Raw genomic sequence first — 22,150 nt, forward strand, 5'->3', positions numbered from 1 at the left:
CCCGGACCCTGTGACATCACTCTTGGTTGTGGTTACAGGTGCAACACTGCACGTTTCTGAATGCACCTAGCAGTGATGGTAGCTGTGGTAGGACACTGTTTTTCAGCCATATAGGACTGAAACTAATGATTATTTTCATCATGCTTTCATGAAATACTTTTTTTTGTAAATTAAATCATGAATTGTTTAATGTCAAAGAGTGAAAAATTCCCACCACCCTGGTGTTTGGTTGGGTTTTTCTTACTGTCAACAATCTCATGAAAAGACCAAAACCAACAGCACATCAGTCTGTCTCTCAGTACTTCCTGACTTCCTGTTTGTGGTCTGCTATTTTCAGCGTGTTTGTGAGGTGGAGCTCCAAAGCACAGAAGAAGGCTGTGATACACACTCTATAGCTGTCAGCAGACACATCATCGCTGGTTTGGGTCTGCTTATATTTTAAAGCGACATCTTCAAATCATCTCTTTTATTCATCCAACAGTCCAAAACAAGAAGATGTTGAATTTACAAAAAAATCAAACAGAAAAAAAAGCAGAAGATCGTCACCCTGGAGAAAATGAAACTGTTCTGCCACTTTGATCTGGTCTGTAATCTCTTTGCCTTGTACAGACATTCATGGTTCTCAGAGGATGAACCCTCTGACTTTGTCTCCAGCGCCACCATCAGGTTCATATTTATGTTTTCAGTGAATTGCCTCCGTTGGATGGATTACCATTGAAATTAGCTACGCACATTCATGCTCCCCTCGGGATGAATTCTAATAACTGTAGATATGCTCTAGCGCCACCATCAGGTCAATATTTCCTCCAGTTTATCACCAAATGCCTGCAAAGCGTGTGATAATGGGCCCAGGTGTACTTTGTGTTTCGTGCAAATATGCAAATGCTAACATGCTAACGTCAGTATGTTTGCACTGTCATTGTGCACATGTTAGCATGCTGATGTTAGCATTGAGCTCAGAACACCATGAGTCCCACAGGGCGACGAGCACGGCTGGAAACTCTTATTACATGATCAATGAGTAAAACTATTGATTATTGGAATTGTTTCTTATTAATATTCTGAAGATTGACTAATTTATTAATCTACTAATCACTCCATCAATAGTTCAGTCTTTATCTGGCTTATAATAATCAAAGGTTGATGATTATGTCAGAAAACCAACAGAGTAAACAAACTGATTAAGTTTGATTAGCAGCTGGACAGCGACACGTGACCACAGATCAGGTTGAGCGCAACATTTTAAGGTGGGAATGTTCAGTTGATCGTTGAAGTCCCAGCACACACAGCTGGATCTGTTAACAGGGTTCTGGGCGGGCGTGGTCTTAGTAATTCGACGCTCAGCTGACTGCAGTAGACAACCAATCCGAGGAGGAGGAAGCCCAACGAGCAGAAGGCACCCAGCAGGCTGTAGACCACATACACTGTGAGACAGGAGCACAGAAACATGCATCATGTTCACTAAACTTTGCTGTTTGTAAAATAAACTTCTCATTATATCAGATATCCTCTAACATGTGGAAAGATGCAAGATTCAGTTAGAATTCAAATGTCACTAATGTCATTAAGTTTAGGAAGTTTAAAATAACACCCGCAGGTGTTGTGGTCAAATGTTAAACTGTAATATATTACAAGTACTTTCACACTGACAACCTGAGAGGAACTGTTAAAATTCAAATGAAGTTCCCCTTTTTTAGCATTTCAGCTGGCAGCGACAGTAAACACATCTCAATAAATCTGAATTTCACGCAGGTGTAGCGGATTTGCTGCATGTCAGCTTGAGACAGAGCAGGCAGCGGGGCGTTCCCAGCATTAAAACCATCTCAGACGTAGCATACGTGACGTCATTTGATCTGCATCCACATCCTCTAATACATGTTCTCATAATCTATTAGATGTATTTCATGTTCATTTCACACAAGCAGAAGCGTCAGTGTTTTTCACCCTTTGCTGCTGAGCTGTGCCGTCTTTAAGTTAACGTGACGACCTTTATTTAACGTTTGTTAAGTGCAGCCTGCAGCAGACTCAAGATCAAAAGAAGAAGACTGGACAGGTTAGTGTTCCAGTAACACAGAGGTGACGTACGTGAGGTTGTGGGTGGAGGAGGGCTGGTGAAGGCGCAGTGAGGTTTACTGGTGACAGTGTTGGAGTTGAAGAGTGTTTTCACAGCGACGGTCACACAGTACTCCACACCTGGCTCCAGGTAGGTGATCATGATCTCCTCTTTGTAATCCAGAGTCAATCCGAACTGCAAGACAACGACAAACTGGGTGATGGAGGGCATAGACCATCACTTTTTGTCATTTGTCTCCACAGTTTTTCTCCATTGATTTGATGCTCTGTTGAAAATAAAAGCTTGTTTCTGACCACAGCTGACACGAACGCTCAAAACTCTTCATACAACACAACCCCGATTCCAAAAGAGCTGGGATGCTGCGCAAAAATAAAACCAGAATCAGACATTTCCAACAAACTGTGTTACCTGACAACAGTTTCCTGAAGCGTTCCTGAGCCCAGGTGTTAATCTCTTTATCCAATCACGTGTTCACACAGTGTTGAACCTCGCTCCATCCTCACTGTGAACCACTGAGCCTTTCAATCATGACACTATCACCTGTTACCAATCAACCTGTTTACCTGTGGAATGATCCAAACAGGTGTTTTTGGAGCATTCCACATCTTTCCCAGTCTTTAGTTGCTCCTGTCCCAACTTGTTTGAAACGTGTTGCTGCATCAGATTCAGAATAAGCAGATATTTACAAAAATTAATGAAGCTGATAAGGTCAGACAGTAAATATATCGACTTTGTGCTGTTTTCAGGTGAGTTTATATTAGGAAGCTATCACATTCTGTGGTTTCACGCATGTTTCCACGTTTTTTTGGAATCTGGGTTTTATAATATAAAATCTATTTGAATTTATATATAGAAACAAACATAATACTGAGGAAATATTCCCATGTTGTTGTGAAAATATGTTCATGCTGTACTCGTATTTTTCCTCTCAGCCTGTGTCAGTCTCTGTAGGTGGCGCTCTCGCCGTTCCGTCGCCACTTTCATGTAATTCCAAAGAAATCATTGCAGTTACTGAAGTAAAGACGAAGCGTTTCACTTCCTGTGTCGGTGCTGTTTTCTTCCCAAGAAAGAGCTGCCACATGCCACAAGACGTGTGAAAGCAGCTCTTCCTCGTTAACACTCGAGCTCGTTTGAGAAAATGAACAGGAGGCTTGTGTTTCCTGAATGTCGCACTTAAAGCTGCTTCACAGTCGAGGCTTTTTCAGGAGGAACAGGAAGTGTGATCAGTCCGTGTGTCCTGCAGTGATGTGTGTTCCGACCAGCTCTCCTCGCTCCTGTGCTGTAAACGAACGCAGAACTGTAGGCCGACGACAGTGAACTTACAGATGTGAGGATGGATCATGTTTTGCTCTTCTCAACAGGCCGAGCGTTTCCTCGAACACGAGCCGGTGAGAGGAAGACGTGGGTAAAACCACACCGTCTGAAAAGCAGCACGCAGCTGAGGAAGCCGACGCCTGTGTGACACTCAGATAAGCTCGGCGTTTGCGATCAACCCGTCATCAGATAACCAGCAGCTGCTTTGTGGGTTAGCCGTTTTGATTTCTCGGTATTCCATGCGGCGCTGGGTTTCATATCATCCAAACACATGCAGTCTGAAGTAAAAACGCTCTCAAAGAAACCTGCAGAAATTCACTCTTATCTTATCAGTGAACTATCACGGGATGAATTATGGCACAGGGATCAAATCCTGACGCTGCTCTGGATATACAGCATCGATATCTTAATTAGACTTCACGCACAGTGAATTCCTTATTAACCACATCAAACAATTCAGTTCCAGTTCAGCTAAATCCACATCAGTCTGGTACTTTCAGTGGATTAAAGCTAAAGTGCCGTTTGTGTCTGTTTACATCACTGTTTCTCAATCCTGGTCCTGGAGTACCACTGCCCTGCATGTTTCCGTGCTCCAACACACCTGATTCAAATGCTCAGCTCGTTACTGGGCTCTGCTGAGGCCTGATAACGAGCCATTCATTTGAATCAGGTGTGCTGGAGCAGGGATACATCTAAAACATGCAGAGCAGTGGTACTCCAGGACCAGGCTTGGGAAACAGTGGTTTACATGACAAAAAATATCTGTGTTGAGATTCACACCAGCAGAGGGCAGCACTGCTTCTGTTTCTGCTGTTTATACGCGTCTAAGGTGACAGTTTGGGCGTCTCGTTCACGCTCTCACTTTTTTAAAGCGTCGCCTAAAGATCAGATTTTTCAAAACTGCAGTTTCTGTGAATAAACATAACGATGCTCTTTGTGTAATGAGAGCCTGAAGCAACAACACTGGCAGTTTACGTTTGGTTAGCGCTGCTAAGCTGTGTGCTCAAAAGCTGCTTCAGTAAATAGCTGCTCAGAAAGTTCTTCTGTGGTGTTTGACGTATGGTTGTGTAGACTCTGCAGCTCAGCTTCAGCCTGTAGTCTTTGTGTTTGTTTACATTTTGGGGATTTCCTAAAATTGCAGCTTAGATTTCCTGCTGACGGCGGAGAGCTGCGAACCAGCTGGCCGAGATGCAGGAATGACCTCTTTTTGTGCAGATGCATGATGATACCACTTCAAAATAAGCCGTTCACTTCCTGTGACAACAACGTGTCAGAAAAATAATTGCACCCAAAGCAAAAGCCAACCACATGCAAAGCCACACTGGAGGCTGCAGAGGCAGTGGCCTCTTTCTGTCAGGAAACATTGGGGTCGACGGGAAAAAAAGGCAAGCTACGCAGAGTTTTGACTCTGTGACGCCTCGGTGAGGTGTGCTGTACACCCGCCATGAGCAACATCCAACAGCTCATAATAACATGTCAGAAATAATGACATCATGTGGTGTGATATGTGAGTAAAAACATACGAGAGCCAGTCCTTATAGGTTTTGTTTGACCATCATTTATCTATAATTGTAACAAAATCTCACAACAATTTAGTCCATCAGAATCAATTTGTGTTGATCGATAATCGATTAAACTAAAGAGTCATTCAGTGGAATTTCTGTTAGAGCTCGCAGCTTCACAACCAGAAAACCAAAACAACAACCAAAGCCCAACTAGACTCAAAGGCTCTGTAGGGATGACGGGACAGCCGGATGATCCTTATCTGTGGGCCCTTTAACGTTACACACAGGTATTTGATGCACGTTCGTACCTGAGCGCCGTCCCTGGTCCTTCGCACGTGGACGATGAACTCTCTGTGGAGGTTCTGCAGCTGCTGGACGCCCCTGATTGGAAGATTGAGCCGCAGGAGCAAACAGTTCCCACATCCCGACACGGACACTTCAGGAGGTCCCAACACCGCTGCCGGGAGAGATGAGCCCACTTTCAGAGGAGATTCAGGACAATGATCCTAAAAACAAACTGAAGCAACGATGGCTGCCGCTGAGGAGATGCTGGCCAACTTCTGTGTTCAAACATGTGATGTCCAAATAAAATACTCATGACCAGAAACGTATTCCATGTTCATATGGACCAATTATATGTTTGCTTTGTTGAAGTTGAGTGTTTCTGCCTGCGGAGCTGGGCCCTGGTCTTCAAACATGGTAACTGCTTATCCAGATTATAACACTGACGGCTTCACATGAGTCAGGATTATTTGGTTCTTTGTCTTATTACAGTTAGCCGGATCCTGAACAACAAGTCTTACTATGAGCCATTTATTAACTATGATTTTAGAAGAGAACGTGCAGGTTATGGAGAAATCACTCTGATCTGCTGGTGTCACTGGTTAGCTCTGCTGATATCTGATAAAATATTCAACCAAATGAAAGTGAACCAATGAAGAAAAACAACCAAACCAAATACAGTCTGAGATCCTGTGCACACAAAGACACGGGCTCTCTGTCATTTGATCTTTAAAACATAAAAGAATAAATAACAATTAAGTGATTAAATCATCAACAGCAGAGCTCACTTTGCTGAAAAATGTTAAAATAATTAACTAAAGCTGCCTTTTGGGGAGATTTTAGTGAGGTTTCATTTCCAATCCTGCGCCGTCGCTCGCAGTCTGACTACGTTTCCTGGAAACATCTAATTTTCATCAGTGATGAAAGTCCTGTGATCAGCAACAACACAGGAAGACGGGAAATGAGACTCATCTCCATGAACCTGTTGCCCCAGTGCATGCTGGGAGGGTTCTACCTCATGTAAGTGCAATCGCATCATCAGCTCTCATCACGTTAACACTGATTGTGGTTTCATCTCTCTACTCGTTTAACCTTTACGTCAAACTTTTGAAATGTGCTGGATGAGCCTGATTCAGTGAAACCGGACTTTTAAATCTTCAATGTTTGTGTGTTGGAGGCGTCTCACTGTCTGACAGAGGCTGGAACTCCCCAGACACGGTCCAGTTGGACGTCTGGTGGGCCGTGAAGGCCTGGACCCGAGCGTGGTAGAGGTCGAACGGGTCCTTGAAGGCTCGGGTGAGATTACACGTCTGTCCGGCCGTCAGCTTCGAGCAGTCGGCCACCGCTCTCCACGACTTCTTCCTCCAAAGAGAACACAGACGGAGGGAGAGAAAGACTGATGATGAGCAGCAGCAACCACGGCGAAGGATAAATCAATGCAGAGCCGCAGGAAGAGGCGCCATCGACGTGCTGGTGAACACATCACCACGATAACATTCACAGCTGAATGAGATGTGTGTGTGTCATCCTGATACGCATCGACAACACAGTTATTCTAAAAGGAAACCGCGTCTGAGAAACAGAAATGAAACACATGACTTCAAAAAACAGAACGAGATCAAACAGGTTGGGACAGGAGCAACTAAAGGCTGGGAAAGATGTGGAACGCTCCAAAAACACCTGTTTGGAGCGTTCCACAGGTAAACAGGCTGATTGGTAACAGCTGATAGCATCTTGATCATCATCATGATTGAATGAAATTTAGAAGATGACAACAGTTTATTTCATCTACAGATGTCAGCGTCAGTCTGTCAGTTTCACGTCTTTGATCCAGAAACATCTGAGCAGCTGCTGGCTCGACTCTGATGAAACGTTCCCTCAGGATGACCTGCAGTGACTGTGATGACCTGTCTCTGAAAACTGATCCAACTAAAGTTAAGTTTCATTTATCTCCTCTCACTCTCACAGCAGCTCTGACTCTCTCTGTCAGACTTTTGCATCGTAGTCAATAAAAAGTCCCTCAGTCCGATTCTCACTCAACAAACACGTCTGAATTCACTTCTTTTGCGTTTCTGGTGTTTATTTGTCTTTATGTGTATCTGTTTAATCTCAGTTCATGCCAGATGTCAATAAATAGATCAATTATCCACCTAAATGTCTGACATTAATAACATTAAACACCTCTCATTAGAGTCACAGATATGTGTGTTAGCTGCAGATGTATCAAGAGCAAATAAACGTAAGAAATCCTTAGAAAAATATATATACTGTACATAAATGTCAGCCAATATATGTTTTGTTCTCTCAGTTTAATTAAATTAGGTGCAAGTAGAAGCAGCACTGTGATCAAGTTCAGGCTCATTTTGCCGTTTTCTGGAAATCATCTTGTTTTTCCCCCCAAATCAGTGCATCTGTTTCAGATATAAACAGCAAACAGGAAGTCCTATCACCTGCAGCTTCCCTGTCCCCTCGACCTTCGACTGAATACCTGAGGCGGAGGATTTCGACCGCGAAGCGGGTGCTGGAGGGGGTCTCGGGGCCGGGCAGGAAGCTGAGCGTGTGCTCCATGTTGAAGGAGGAGATGGAGACGTTGGAGGGTGCAGGGAGGGGGGCGCGTGGCGCTGCAGAGGACGACAGGGGGAGACGGGAGGTTAGAGTTTCAACAGCGCTGTTTGGTCTTAACTCTGCTGCACAGAAGACAGAAACATTTCCTGCTCAACCTGAGCTCACTGTGAACTCTGAGCAAATACAAAGTTTAACAAAGTTATTTTACACTCACTGCATCCTGCCATCACCCATATACACATCTGCACACGACCTTGCCAGAATATTTGCACAAATCTCAGTCCAAAGGTGCAAAAATAGAGAGCAGAGTTGAAGAAAAACACATAAAACATACGTTCATCCCACATATTCACCATTTAAGCCTCCTGCTTCCTCCCCAGCTCCAATCCAGGGAGCATTACCAAGATGTAAATGTAGCAGAAGCAGCAGCCACGACCCCATCTTCCCTCCATGGACCGTTATGGCTCGCAGTTAAACGTCTCACACAGGATGACAAGGCAGTCGTTTTTGGGTTTGAGCACACAACATATAGAGAGGGATGGGAGGGTGCTGGGGTCATGTGTGGGGGTTGGGACACGAACACCGTTTGTTGTCATGTTCAGAGCTGAGTTTCTGTTTCCCCAGAAGTCCCTCCCCGTGTGTGCTGCCCTTCGAATCCTGCATTGAACCGAGCAAGCTGTGGCTGTGGACAGAAACGGAGTCTCGACTTCACCTTGTTTCTGCTCTGTGTGAGTTTTTCTGCTCTTGTTGTGTTGATTTCTGACTGTGCTTCGGTAGCTTTCTGTATGAAATAAGCTTGCACACATGGAAGACTTTACTGCCACAATACAAATGACAAAACATGAGTTAGTACCTAAAATGCACTTTATTAGCTGTGAAATGTTTATGGCTGAGAGACAGAGAGTAATATGAGTTGTGAGTTATATAAATGGAAAGATTTTACAGTATGTTTACCGATAAAATACATGTCAACTATAGAATCTGTCTGATTATAATGTTTAAATAAAGTTGGCTGCATTCTGTAAACCACAACGCATTATTTTCCTGATGTGTGTAACTTCAAATAAGTGTAAAGTTAATATGATTGTACACTGAACATGACGTTAACAAAATCTGAAAAAATAAAATCATGACATGATGCTGTGTAACATTTGTTCACTGATATTCCTCATGCAGTCACAAGTCAAACATGATTATCAGGCTCACAGCTGATGGCTTCAACACATCATTAATATCAAAATTATTATTATACAGCGTTTACTTCACATGGCTGAAATATGAAATACTGACACTTGAAATAAGACAAAAGAGATAACAACAATAATAAAGCAGAAAAGACGTGTCTAAAGGATCCCAGCCTCAGATCCTCAGATGGGAGTTCCAGGTCCAGAGGGGCTCTGACTGTATAAACCAGGTCTCCTTCGGTCCTGAGCCGGACTCTGGAGCAGCCAGCAGAGCCCTGCTCGAGGTACTGAGGCTGCTATCATAGCGGAGCAGAAGTTCAGCAATATAACTGGGAAAAACAATGCTGATATCAGGTAAACCTTGAAATCAGATAAAATACTGACCAGAGCTGAAAGTCGTCACATGTTCAGTGTGGAACGCTGACGAGCGTTCTTAAATAACGACATACATAAAAAAAATGTTTTTAAAGCAATACAGTACTCATCATGTGGACTGTGCTTGGACAGTTCCCGAGCTGCTCACAAATTCCCTTTTCAGTGCACGTTGGAGGAGGAAGACACTCTCAAGCTGTTAATCTTCATCAGTGATGCTCATTAAACAAACCATGAAATGTTGTCAAGTGTGCTTTCTCTTCACCTGCAGTGCTTCAGCGTTAGCGACTGTCTTCAAATGTCATTATTTGAAATGCACTGTAACGTAAATAACGAAGTCTAAGCTGATGTTTTTAGGTTGTGACAGGTGACTCACCTGCCCCTTCAGCTGCACAGGAAGCACTGAGGCCGTACAGTAAATGATACAGAGACGAATGCGCTAGGCCTCCTCCTAGAACATTATTGTATTTTTTATTCTAAAGCTGGTCCAAAGTGTCTCATTTTAACTCACTGATCGTTACCTGGTCGTGAGGACCTGACGTGCCATGATCAGAACTTCTAACGCCTGTAAACTGTCACATGGGGTTACCTATCCAGCTCCGCTCAGTTGAGTTTTTGTGTTTGTGCAGTCATTTTTGGATGTTTTTGCTCGCCTGTGGCAGGAATCAGAAAGGCTGCCGTGTTTTGTTTGCTAAAAGTGAAAAAAGAAATCAGCCGAAATCAAGGTAACGTATCCGCGAGTGAGGCGTTGTGATTGGACGTGTGAGTCAACTGTTAAACTGTCACCCCAACAAGGCGGCGTGGTGGAGTTTAAAAGAACAGGCTGCTGCAGGCAGACATGTCCGGATCAGTGACTGTAAAAAAAGATGGACGCCATCATTTGAAGCCAGAGCACCGATTAAAGGGTGGAGCTGCACAGGTTGAGCTCATGGACCCACCTGACTCAGTCGTGGGTTAGAGTCAGCTGTCTGTCATAGCATGAAATAACTCATTAAAACCAAACCAGAGAGTTGAACAGTTGACCGGACATCAGCGTGATCGGAGCTACCTGGAACAACAGAAACCATCTTTGGGAAAAAGTTCTTTGACGTGTGTTTTGATTTCTTAGTTTGGCTCATGTCCCATCTGCTACCATGGAGGGAGCTACACCGCAGGCAGCCACCAGGGGGCGACCAGGATGCTTTGGCTTCAATTTCGGGGAGCTGTCATGTTGTCCATCTTTGTTTACAGTTTCATGGTCAAATTACTAAATATGAGAGAATACTTGTGGTTCTTGATTGAGACTCATTGTTCTAGTAAGGAGTAAGAAATCATGAAAGTCTGAAGTTCCTAAGCTGTCATTTTAGTTGGAAAAACAATGGTCACTTCAAACAGCGAGTGAGCTCCTCCTCTAATGAGAATTACTCGACAGATTCGAAGTTTTCAGCGAGCAAACTCATCTGATGGATGTGAGTTGAGAGCAGCGCTGACGCCCATGCTGACAGCCTCACAGTCTGTGTGTAACTCAGCTTTTTAACACATTATGAAACCATAAAAAAGACATAATACTGAGTAACTTCCAGCTGGAAACCCCCCCAAGACTTCTATAGAAAATTCTTCAAGTTACGCAGACACGGACGCTCAATATACCCAGAATCCTCTTCTTCCTCCTCATTGTCAGGGCAGGAAATGGGTTCTATGTCAATGTCCTGGCTGTCCCACGTTTGAGCAGGCAGGAGTGGAGTGGTGTTGTGCATCTCTGAAGCAGAGGAAGACTCTGGCTCCATCTCTGCCATGTCAACATGTGATTCCTCCTCATCCTCCTCCTCATGCCTGCCGAAGGTTAATGTGAGGAGGTTAACTTCCTGGTTGCCCTCCTCTCCCACCGCCTCCGTCTCCTCTTTCTCTGGCTCGATCCTTCGTGCAGTCACAGAGTCAGAGCCTGCAGGAGGATCTGAAGCACGCTGGTCTGATTCCGGCGGCGAGCGCGAGACGACGTGTGTGCTCAGCTCGTCGTTCAGTCCGGCACGGCGACGCGTCTCTGCTGAGCTCGGGGCTACAGGCGGAGGATCGAAGACCTCGGAGGTCTGGACCGAGGTGGAGCTCGGCTTGGGTTCGGGCTCAGGGGATAAAGGAGCAGACAAAGATGATGAAGAGGAGGAGGAGGAAGAGAGGAGGTTAGTGCCCAACCGCAGTTTATAAGCTCCTCCAACGCTCCCACCGGTGTTCTCCGTCTCCATCTCCCCATCGCTCTCGTCCGGTAATGTCTGGCTGCTCCACTTTTCACCTGAAGAGGGCGCTATTGGTTTGAGATTGAGGAGGGACAACAGGGACGTGTTGTGGGGTGCCAAGACCAGAACGTCCTCTAGGTGACGGATGGATGTCTGAGACAAAGAAAGACAGGGAAGACAAAGAGAGACAGATGTTAAAAATCAGCGAGTCAGATCAACAGCAGTCCAGCCAGCTGTTGAACAACAAACTATTAGTTCATTAACCACCAGTCAGCAGAAAAAGAATCAGTCCTTCATCAATAACTGAGCATTCACAGCCTCAAACGTGAGGTTTTCTCTGTTTTACATTCCACAGTGACTCTCTCTGTTACTGCTATGAGCTTTTAAAGGCACTCCGCTCTGCTAAGCTGCTAACATGCTAACACATTCTAAGACTTTTTCATGAAACTGACGGCAGGGCTGCAAATAACTGCTGTTTTTAATTTGGCTTTAATCTCCTCATCTAAAAGTTTCATCATTTGTTGTGTCAAACGTCAGAAAATAGTGGAAAATAGAGGCAGAGGCCACTTTATTAGGTACACCTGTGAACTCTAGTGCAACCATAACATGAACATGTTCAGAAATGTTTAAATTGAATCATATTTATTGCTGAGGTCATAGCTAAAGGTGTGTTTTGTCCTTTATTTTACATACAAGAGGGCTAAAACTCTTCTCAGGCTAATGAAGTCCGGTACACCATCATCACTGAGAGCTGAATTAACACCTTAAAAGGACGATCACTGGCATCAAAACGCCTATGGACAGAACAGTCGTACTGAACTGCAGACGATTGCACAGGTCTAATGAACTGCACTGATCGCTCGTTCTCATGCTCTTCAACACAACTGAAATGAGCTGAGGAGCATGAGAACGAGCGCTCTTTGTAAAAGGATTTCTTGGCAGACTGTTTTAATGGTGATTGATGTGGAACTCAGAAAACTATCGAGGACCAGATGCACCGTGTGAACTCAGTCACATTTTATGGTAAACGCACTTTTTCATGGCTTGCCAACATAAACGTGTGTCCCTGGTGTGTCTGCACTCCAACAAAACATGAGAAAGTCCATCTACTCCATCCGTCAGGAAGTCCGTGTCCCAGAAAGCCAGTCTGATCTTTAATTCTTATGTCTGAAGCCTTTGCAGGAGTCACAGTTTTTACACCAAGCTTTGCAGTTAGGACCAAACCCCAAGACCAGTTAGACAGGACGGAAAAAAAGCGAGATTTACCTCCACCAACCAGTGTTTGTCCAGACTCTTATAACATCTGTAGCAAGCACTGCGAAGGAGTTCAATTAAAGGTATTTGGTGTATTTGTTGCTGAAATGGAAGTTCTCATTGTACTGACATGTATGATTACAGTGAATAATGTCCAGCGAAGTGTTTTCGCAGGACATTATGGTGTCACAGTGAAGCTGACCTTCGAACTTTTGGAAATAGAAAAAGTAATCGCTTCATCATTTTATAATATATATAATAATTAGCATCTGAATCCTGGAGTTAGGGCCAGAAAACGTGTTTTATGAGGTCACCTCTGACCTCCGACCACCAATTTCTAATCGGTTCATCTTTGAGTCCGAGTGAACGCTTGAGCCACATTTAAAGGAATTCCCTGAAGGCGTTCCTCCAGGGCGGAGATAATGGAGACCAAAAAAAAAAAAAACTGCACTCCAGCTTTGGTTCTATGAAAAACTGAATAAAACATGTCAGACTCTAGGAACAGCAGCTGAGACAGGAAGGGATTCTGGATCCGTCTTCAGAGCCTGGACTCAGATTATCGGACTGCTAGCGTCTGAAGATGAAGCTGTTTATCTTAAACGTGCTATCAACATATTTCCACTGGCGGAAATGCTGCTGAATCATTAAAGCTCTGGGTGCGCACCCTTCTGGAAAATAAACAGTTGGTGAGCAACCAAAAGCCTCGAGTCCCTTAAATTTCACATTTAATTTATTGGCCACATACGAATCCTGTGCGAGGGGAAACCCCGTCTCCATCTCGCTTCACTCCGGTTGACTTGAGGCAATAAATAACTGAACACGAAACCGCATCTTATTTTGCAAAAAAGCGTGTTCAAATCCCCCCTCGCGTGAAACAAACCACACACATAATAAAAGGTTAACTGCAAAAGACGCCCCCGCAGCTCACAGCTCTAATGTCCCAGCATGCAGAAATAAAGAAAGCCAATGACTGATACGAGGGAAGGTTTCGAAGCTCCGGGTGACTACCAACTACCGACTGTGGGCCTGAAACTGTTTCCCAGCAGAAACATGTTCAAATACATACAGACAGGTTACAAACAAATTCACCGCTGTTAAAATAATTACGATTTAAAAGCACGGCTGGGGCTCAGAGTTACATCTTAGCAGTGGGTGTCCAGATCCTCTTCTCCATTGGTTTGGTCTTTGGACACAATTTCAATGTAACGTATTTTCCGCACTATAAGGCGCACCTTCAATGAATGGCCTATTTTAAAACTTTTTTCATATATAGGACGCATCGCATTATAAGGCGCATAGAAAGAAACTACCGTACTGTGGTGTCTGGGGTTGCATTATGCATCCACAAGATCAGGGTACGGCAACCCGCGGTTCCAGAGCCGCATGCGGCCCTTTCATCCCTCTGATGCGGCTCCTGAAAATAATGAATGAGTATTTAATGAAAATGTATTTTATTTTAGTTTGTTCGTTTTGAAACAAACACCGCGCACGCTCACAGATGACGCTGTGCGCTGAGGTTCAGGAGCAGAAATCACATTAACCACGTTTGATTAATATTTTAATCGCCTATTATTTAGCATATATTCATATTTTTTTATTGTTCAGTGAAATAGTCATTTTATTATTCAGGTTGACAGCTGACTGCACAAAGGATGACGGCACGCAGAGAGTGGAATACCGCTGTTACTTCGGCCACGCCCCCTGACTACGATAGCCATAATTAACCAATATTGATCCATATAAAAGGCGCATCGGATTTTAAGGCGCACTGTTGGTTTTTGAGAAAAATAAAGGCTTTTAGGTGCGCCTTATAGTGCGGAAAATACGGTATTTATAAAATCATAACACATCAAATTAAATAAGTACTGAAATTTCAATTGGCTTGTCATGTTTGTCCCAGGTGAAAATAGCAGACTGGATTCAGTGCAGTTTGCGATCCGACGTCAGCCGGCGTGCCAACAGCTCAGCCGGCGTGAGCTCGTCTTTCATCGTCGTCGCTGTGGTGTTTCTAATATGAACTGAAGGCGCTTGAGTTCAAAGCTTGGCTAACATGAAGCATCTTGTGGGTTTTCTTCTACCAAATCCTACTGTTTAATGAAGACAATACAAGACGGGGTAGGGTCGCTCGTCGCTGCTGCACTCTGATGGTTGGGAGTATTAATAACTTTTGCGGCTACGGTGATAATTTCACAGCTGCCTTGTCCCACATTGTGTTACAGCATCATTAAAATAATAATATTCATTGGTAAAGCAAGTCGATTCCTGTGGAGAGAAGTGACTACTGACTGTAATCTATTACTCATTTTCAGTAACTTGCACAGCAGTGCCGACGAGCACCGAGTGTGACCTGAAAATGGGACATCAGAGTGACGCTGACGTTCTTTTTGTTGTTTCTCACCAGAAAACAACAGAATCGAACACTCTCACTCTGACAGACACACGGGGGGGTGCAGACCAGCCTGAGACTCAACACACGCGCATCCAAACGAAAACGCAGCAGTGAACACGCAACACATCCATCTGACACGAGAGCGACGTGTCGCCTTTTCTTCAAAAACACTGCTCTGTCCACAGCTGCAGTTCAAAGTTCCAACATAAACGAACTTAGTTTGTGTTATTTGGAAAAGGTTAATGGATGGAGGGGAAGCAATTTGAATAATTAATTAACTTCTATTGAAAAAAGTATAGAAGAAAAAAGTACAGAGAAAGTAAAAGGCTCAGATGTGTGAGTGTTTCAAGTGTTTTACTGAACATTAAAAGCATTTTTGGGACGGCCGTGTCTTTTCATTTCATTCAGCTGCCTGCCTTCACCTTCGCCTCTCTTTGTCTTTCACCGCAGATCAACCACAAACATGCCGGCTCCACTAATGTGCACAACCAGCATGTGTGTGTGTGTGTGTTCTGCTCAAGCAGGTTTCCGCCTGCAGTTCTTTCCTGTTACCTTACTCAGAAAAAGTTCAGCGTGAGCTGCCTGCCGTCAAACCGCGAATAAAATGCTTTCATTGTACGAATTAACCAATAATGCAAACACGTAATAACTCTAACAACGGAGGTCTGACTGTACGTGATTTAGTCATTTCGTCTCATCACGTCTCACTACAGACGATTCTACTTCAAAGTGTTTAATATCAGAAGATGTGAGATGAGTCTTAACTTGGACAAATATAGAGAAAGCTTTTTTCCCCAAAAATTTGTAAGACGAGGCGATTAAGAGATGATTAAGACCTCTGCAGAGCCTTCTGCAGGGTTTTTCCCGCTGTGTATTTAGGAGTAGAAGCAGAGTAGGAGTAGCTACAAATAGTAAATGAGAAGTTTCTATTTAGCACAAAAACTCTTTCATAAAGCCCAACGTCGTTTAAGACAAAATATTAAATACTCTGGACGTTCTCTCTCCAAATGAAGCCACTGGCGGTCTTCCCATCAGCCTGTTTTCATGCACATTTTGAAATTTGCATTTGAAAAGCTTGATGGAAATCCAGTTTTTACGCTGAGGTGATCTTTGTCTTGTGTTGCTGCGCTGAACGGGAGACGAAAACAGCGTCGCTGCAAATGTTCTGATGTAGTGAACGTAACTCACATGTCTGATCAGCTGTTTCCGCTACAAAGCCCGAAGAAGAAGTAGAAGTAGAAGAAGTAGAAGAAGAAGAAGAAGCTGCTGTTGCCATCACCGTGGCAACAGAAACTCAGAACATACGTTAACATACGTTAACATACGTTATTTCACAGTTATTTATCACAACGGCAAGACAGTAGACAAAACATGAGTGATTTTGTAGTTTCATTTAACCTATTTGGTGAGTTTGATAATTTTGAAGACTTTCTGACGAGGCCGAGGGGCGTGTCGGGAGACAGCGCAGATGAACATCTGATTATCTCAAGGTCCGACTCAGGGATACGAGGATGGTGGAAGCTGGTGTCTTTCCCACTCTTTCTGTAACGCTTCAGTATCGCCTTAAAAACAGCATTACTGCCCTTGAACACAGTGTCGCTAATGATGTTGACGTTTCTTAAGTGTCGATTAATGCCGGCTCTCAAACTCCTAAAACTGGCAACACTGTATTCTCCTCCTTCCTTAGTCGACTGGACAGACGCATAAAACACTCGCAAAATGTCATTGAGAGTAGTGGCAGTGTAGCTCTCAAAGTTGATGTCCATGTTTTTCTGAGCTAGGAAGTCTCTTAAGGTTTTAACTGCCCTGATTAGGCCTAATATAAGAGCTGCGGCCGACTGAGCTGCAGGTTCTGTGGCCAGAGCTGGTTACCTTGGCAACGCATCACAACGAGAGATATTAAATAGTCCGCTCAGCCCCTTCTTGTGAAAAACAACATAAAGGTATTCATAATTGATTTAATATTTATTTTTTTCGTAAGGGACCATGGTATAAGCGGGATAATGCCCGATGAGGTGTCCATTATCAGAAATTAATGGACTTGGAAGGTTCACGCCTCGCGTCGTCCATTCATTTCTGATAATGGACACCTCATCAGGCAATCATCCCTTACATGCAATGTAGCTTATACTGCCACCTTCTGATGAAACTACGCTTTGTGCAGCCCCAATTTTTCACTGCAAACCAGTTAATTTTCATCGCTTTTCTTTGTTGCAACATTTGAAACTTTGGCTTAAAGTTCGCTCGATATAGATTGATATAGCTGGAAAAACGGCGAGTGACAGAATTCACATGACTTGCAACACGCAAGCTTAGGGTTTATCTTCTGACTGTGAAGTTAATTTGCTTTTAAGTCTTGTACAGATGAGGTGAATGTGACAACAACAGCAAACGAATAATTACTATTACGACTCTAAACTATCGAGACTTTCCATCCACTAACAATCTTTGATTAATCTCTGGTTTACCTGGAAAAGGTGTCAAATTCTTTCTCTTTTTAACTTGATGATGAACGCACTAGTCATTGTTAAGCCAGAGGTGTGGATCATTTTCCAGTAACGACTGCTGGCTAGTTGTTCATTTTCCACAAAAAAATGAAAACTTTTAAACCACAAATACATGAACAGATGAGCTCTGAGGCGACAGCCCGGGCACCTTCCAGGAACTGCTTTCATTAGCAGCGCTTGTCACAGCCACCTACTGCTTTCAAAACAACAGTTAAATGAAAGCATTACTAACCAGGACCAGTGGCAGCGGCTTCCTCCTCAAACAGATGTAGCCGGCAGAGGCCATCAGGACCACAAAGACCACAGCAAACATCACCAACAAACACAGCACGGCTGCGATCGCCGGGTCTGCAGAGAGCAGAGGAGAACATTTCATCACACAGGAACCCAGAGAGACTGTCAGCAGAACAAGCTACAGTTCCTCCTCATCATCATTTCTGAGGGGCTCGATGAAGGGGACAAACTTTCATATGCTGTGGGGGGACAGGAACTGTGGTTCGATGTCGATCTCAAAGCCTGAGTCATTCAGAACGATATATAAATCAATTCAAAATGCTACAAAACACTAAAAAATGGAATGTGTCCGACCCGGTCTAGTCAAAACATAATGACGTGTTGTTCTCTGTGGAGGCTGCAAATGAATACATGTTAATGTGAAATATTCAGATTGTTTGTTTATTCTTGAACTCTTATCAATCAATTATGACTTTTCATATATTACAACTTTATCTTCAAGTATTAAGACTTTTTTTTCTTGACATTATTTTTTTTTATCCTAACATTACAACATTAATTCACAAAATCTGTGCTCCTACTGCGCCTTCATCAAAAAAAAAACAAAAACAAAAAACACAGTCCTGCAGACATTTTGACATGTTAACAGCAGAAGAGGTACAAGTGGGATCGATAACACTGATAAAGGCTGCATTCCATTTAGATCGGTTTGCATGGAAACTTCAAAGGACCAGAGCCATCACTGATGTTATGCAACTGTGCTAAATCAAAAAGGTCAAAAGAAAGGTCAAAGAAGAGTATTTTTTCTCTGTTTTTAATGACTGTGACTATGATTTGTTCTCTGGAGAAGTCATAAGAATATTATAGAGAATTAAAAGTCTGCAATAACAGCATGGACGGCATTGACCTTTGATGGTTGTGTGTGAAAATGTCTCTCAAGGAGTCGAGGATTAGAAATATTTCCACTTTGCAGGTCAATAAAAAAATGGCAGCTCCTAAGTTATATAATAAACAAGTCAAAGTAAAATCCATAGTAACAGAGCAGAGGATGACAAGGGAAAACAGAGAAACAAGCACTGTAACACGGTGACCTGTACCTGTGGTATGGCTGCTGGGGGTGAATGCACAGACAGGCTGGCTGTAGTTGCACTTCCTGTACCTCAAAATGTCCAGGAAGCAGACTGAGACACAGTACTGTTTGCCAGGACCCAGATCCTTCAAAATCTCTCTTTGCAGAGAACTGGTGTCCTTAAAGAAGGGAGACCACAGGTGGCTGTTAGAGAAGCATGAGACTCAGAGAAAACGACAGGACACACACAGCACTACTGCCGTAGATCACACTCGCACTCACCTGTACCTGTAGCAACAGCGTTGTTTTTAAAACTGTGCTATTCAAACGGCTGTTTGAACTTGTTAATCGGCACACACTGATGAAAGCTCTCACGGCTTTGTACGCACGTACCTGGATTCTTTCAGCACCGCTGTGCTGGATCCTGAGTTTGTATTGCAGAGATTCATAGATCTCTCTCAGGTGCTCCATGGGAGGCTGAAGGTCCACACACAGGTTTCTGCCACAGGCCGTCACAGTCAGCAGCGGCAGCTCCAGGTGAGCTGGACGACAAGCAGACAAAACAGGTTTATTGTGACCTCACAAAGCGCGATGTCCTGACAGAGACACAATAACACCTACAGGGCAGAATTCAATGGCGTCGATTAGGAAATGCACATGGTTTGTCACCTTTCACCGCTGCAACACTACCGAGGAAGGTGTGGCAGGAGAGAGAAGTACTGAGCCACTTACTGTCTTTGATAGGCTCAAATTCTGGGCAGACGACTGATTCTGAGGTCCTTGCATCCAGCTGTGCTGTGATCTGGGTCATGTAGGTCTGATGTGTGTCGGAGAAGGCCTGCGACAGGTTGCAAATCAGTGGGCGCTGGACTCGCTCGCAGCCAGCCACTGACATCCAGGGTCCCTGTGCGCTTCAGGAGGGAAAGAAGCGGACGTTAGGGCGTCAAAAGAGCCTACAAGGCTTGTTTTTCTGTATTTATGCCTGACCAAAAAAAGTATGTAATATCAACGCTATCTGTGCATGAAAGTCATTGTCAACACTTGTGGTTTCACTGCCTTCACATGAAAATGCATTAATTATGAAGCACATGCAGGAACTGGTGAAGAATCAGCTGCAGCTTTACACTCCCCGCTGTAGTTAAACAGAGTAGAACAGAAAACTCTATTTAATGTGAATCTGATCTGATATACACTTAATAACGCCTGCAGCGTGTTTGACGTGGTGGCTCGTCAGTTAAACATCTGTTCTGGCCTGCTTGGAGCTCTGGATGGACAACATAAGTACAAACACACATGGAACCTACATGTCTGTCACGGTGACGGTGTAGTAGACTCCTGTGGGGGTCCCTGGTCCAGGCTCCCATTTCAACGTATGATTGAAATGGTCTGAGGTCAGTGTCACGTTGACAGGCTTGGGGAGTTTATTCATACCTGGAATCCAAACAGACAATCAGCATCCACTGGAAATAAAGACTTCAGGTCTGGCACATGGTCTTTTCACAGATCTGAAAAGACGGGAGCCGACAAAACCTCCCACCTCTCATCTCTGCATCATGCCAGAGGCTCAACGTTGCATTAGCTGATAGCAGGATGACACACCCAAATCTCCAACGGAACTGTTGGAGGTCGAGTTGCGCTGTGGGGAATTTAGGTGGCGAGTTTTGACAAGGACTGCTCTACTGATTTTGAGCATGGTCTCTTTTGAAATTGTCCATTGTGACTTAAAATATTATTATTATTATTATAGTTACTGGAGTGCAATGCCCACATTTCAAGTTCTCATAATAAGGCTTTACATACTTGTTGGGTCTATGTCTCACATACTGTACTCTGATTAAAATAAGAGTTTCAGTGCTATTTTTTAAAGAAATCTCTGAAAAAAAAAGAAATTATATATAGAAAAGTTAATTTTGTATGCGCTTCACTGACCGACATCCAATCAAATGTATGTCCTCTCATCACCTGATATAATGTCACTGACTGTCAGCTTACCTTTGTTTTAAAACCACTTTTAATGTCAAGCACCTCACGCAGTCGCTTAAAACAGCAAGATGTGCAGTGATTAGAGGAAGCACCTCCAGGTACAACTGTGAGTCAGGGTCATGTGACTGAACCCTGACAGCACCTGGCTGTGTACTCACCTGGCAGGACCTGAGGTAGCAATGTGAGCAGACAAATGAAAGCAGTCATGACAGCCAAACCATCTCTGTTGCTCTGCCATCAGCCACTCAAGCAGTCAGCACACCTCTCCGGGCTCTGCTTTCACTTTCCTTATGGCCGCTGTCTGTCATCACAAATCCACAGTTAGACTCACTAAGCCCAACCCTGACTCTTTACATACAGTTGTTACTAGAAATGATCACAGCAACAATCCTAAAACTTTACTGTGAGGTTATTTTCCACTGATACCACGTCTGACTGTTACCTCTGCTGCAAACAGGCTTAATCATAACTTCGACTTCCGCTTACAAAATAAACATCACGTCAAGTTAATACACCTGATCAATACTTTGCACAGTCCTGCAGCTTATATTTAACTAACAATCATCTTGTACATATTTTCAAAATCCAGATTTTACTCTGTTTTCTATGCATGCTTCTTGACTTGTAGCTCTTGCTTATTATCTGACTTTACATTAATTTACCTCCTGTGTTTGCTGTCACACACAAAACACCACAACTGTATGTGAAAACCTACTTTGCAACAGATTCTGATTAACTTCTACACTGTGGCCACTGGGTGAGTTGCAAAATACTTTCACTTTCTCTGTGGACCGGTTCAGTTAGCTTAAAACATCCAGTTTAACGTGAATTTAATTAGAAAATTGCGGTGACCGGTTACAGACAGAGGAAGTTATCGAACAGTGTTTATCTCAGGACGCCCACCGCCCGAAATGTAGCTAACTACACCGTTAGCTAACTAGCTAACGGACTAGCACTGATTCTGTCAGCGTGTAAACTAACTAGCAAGTCAAAGCTTTTAATGAGTCAATATTTAAAAAGTCAAAAAGCTTCAAAGCTGTCTGACATTACAGCTACCTGTCCTGAGAGGAGTTTCCATGTTTATCGCCTGTTGGAGCCTCCGTAGATCACATCAGGAGCGGAATCATACTGTGGACCTACACATGAACTGCTCCTGCTGCCTTCAGGGAACTCCAGTTAAATTGTGTTTCCAATCAGACAGCGCGATA

The 22,150-nt window shown here is 43.7% G+C and overlaps 1 protein-coding gene across 1 annotated transcript; it reads right to left on the bottom strand.

Annotated features, from left to right (window-relative positions):
- Nucleotides 1-451: 451 nt before the first annotated feature.
- Nucleotides 452-22,108, bottom strand: crfb2 (cytokine receptor family member b2). Its single transcript, XM_041951114.1, has 14 exons — nt 21,999-22,108; nt 21,101-21,243; nt 20,264-20,390; nt 19,692-19,870; nt 19,353-19,501; nt 18,988-19,138; nt 17,889-18,004; nt 10,903-11,659; nt 8,094-8,204; nt 7,664-7,796; nt 6,362-6,537; nt 5,202-5,350; nt 2,086-2,248; nt 452-1,424 (listed from the first exon to the last, which is right to left on the bottom strand). The coding sequence occupies exons 2-14, from the start codon at nt 21,147-21,149 to the stop codon at nt 1,258-1,260; spliced, it is 2,427 nt and encodes an 808-aa protein (XP_041807048.1). The 5' UTR covers nt 21,150-21,243; nt 21,999-22,108; the 3' UTR covers nt 452-1,257.
- Nucleotides 22,109-22,150: the final 42 nt, after the last annotated feature.

The sequence above is a fragment of the Chelmon rostratus genome, chromosome 13 (genome assembly GCF_017976325.1).
Source record: "Chelmon rostratus isolate fCheRos1 chromosome 13, fCheRos1.pri, whole genome shotgun sequence".
NCBI classification, from domain to species: Eukaryota; Metazoa; Chordata; class Actinopteri; order Chaetodontiformes; family Chaetodontidae; genus Chelmon; species Chelmon rostratus.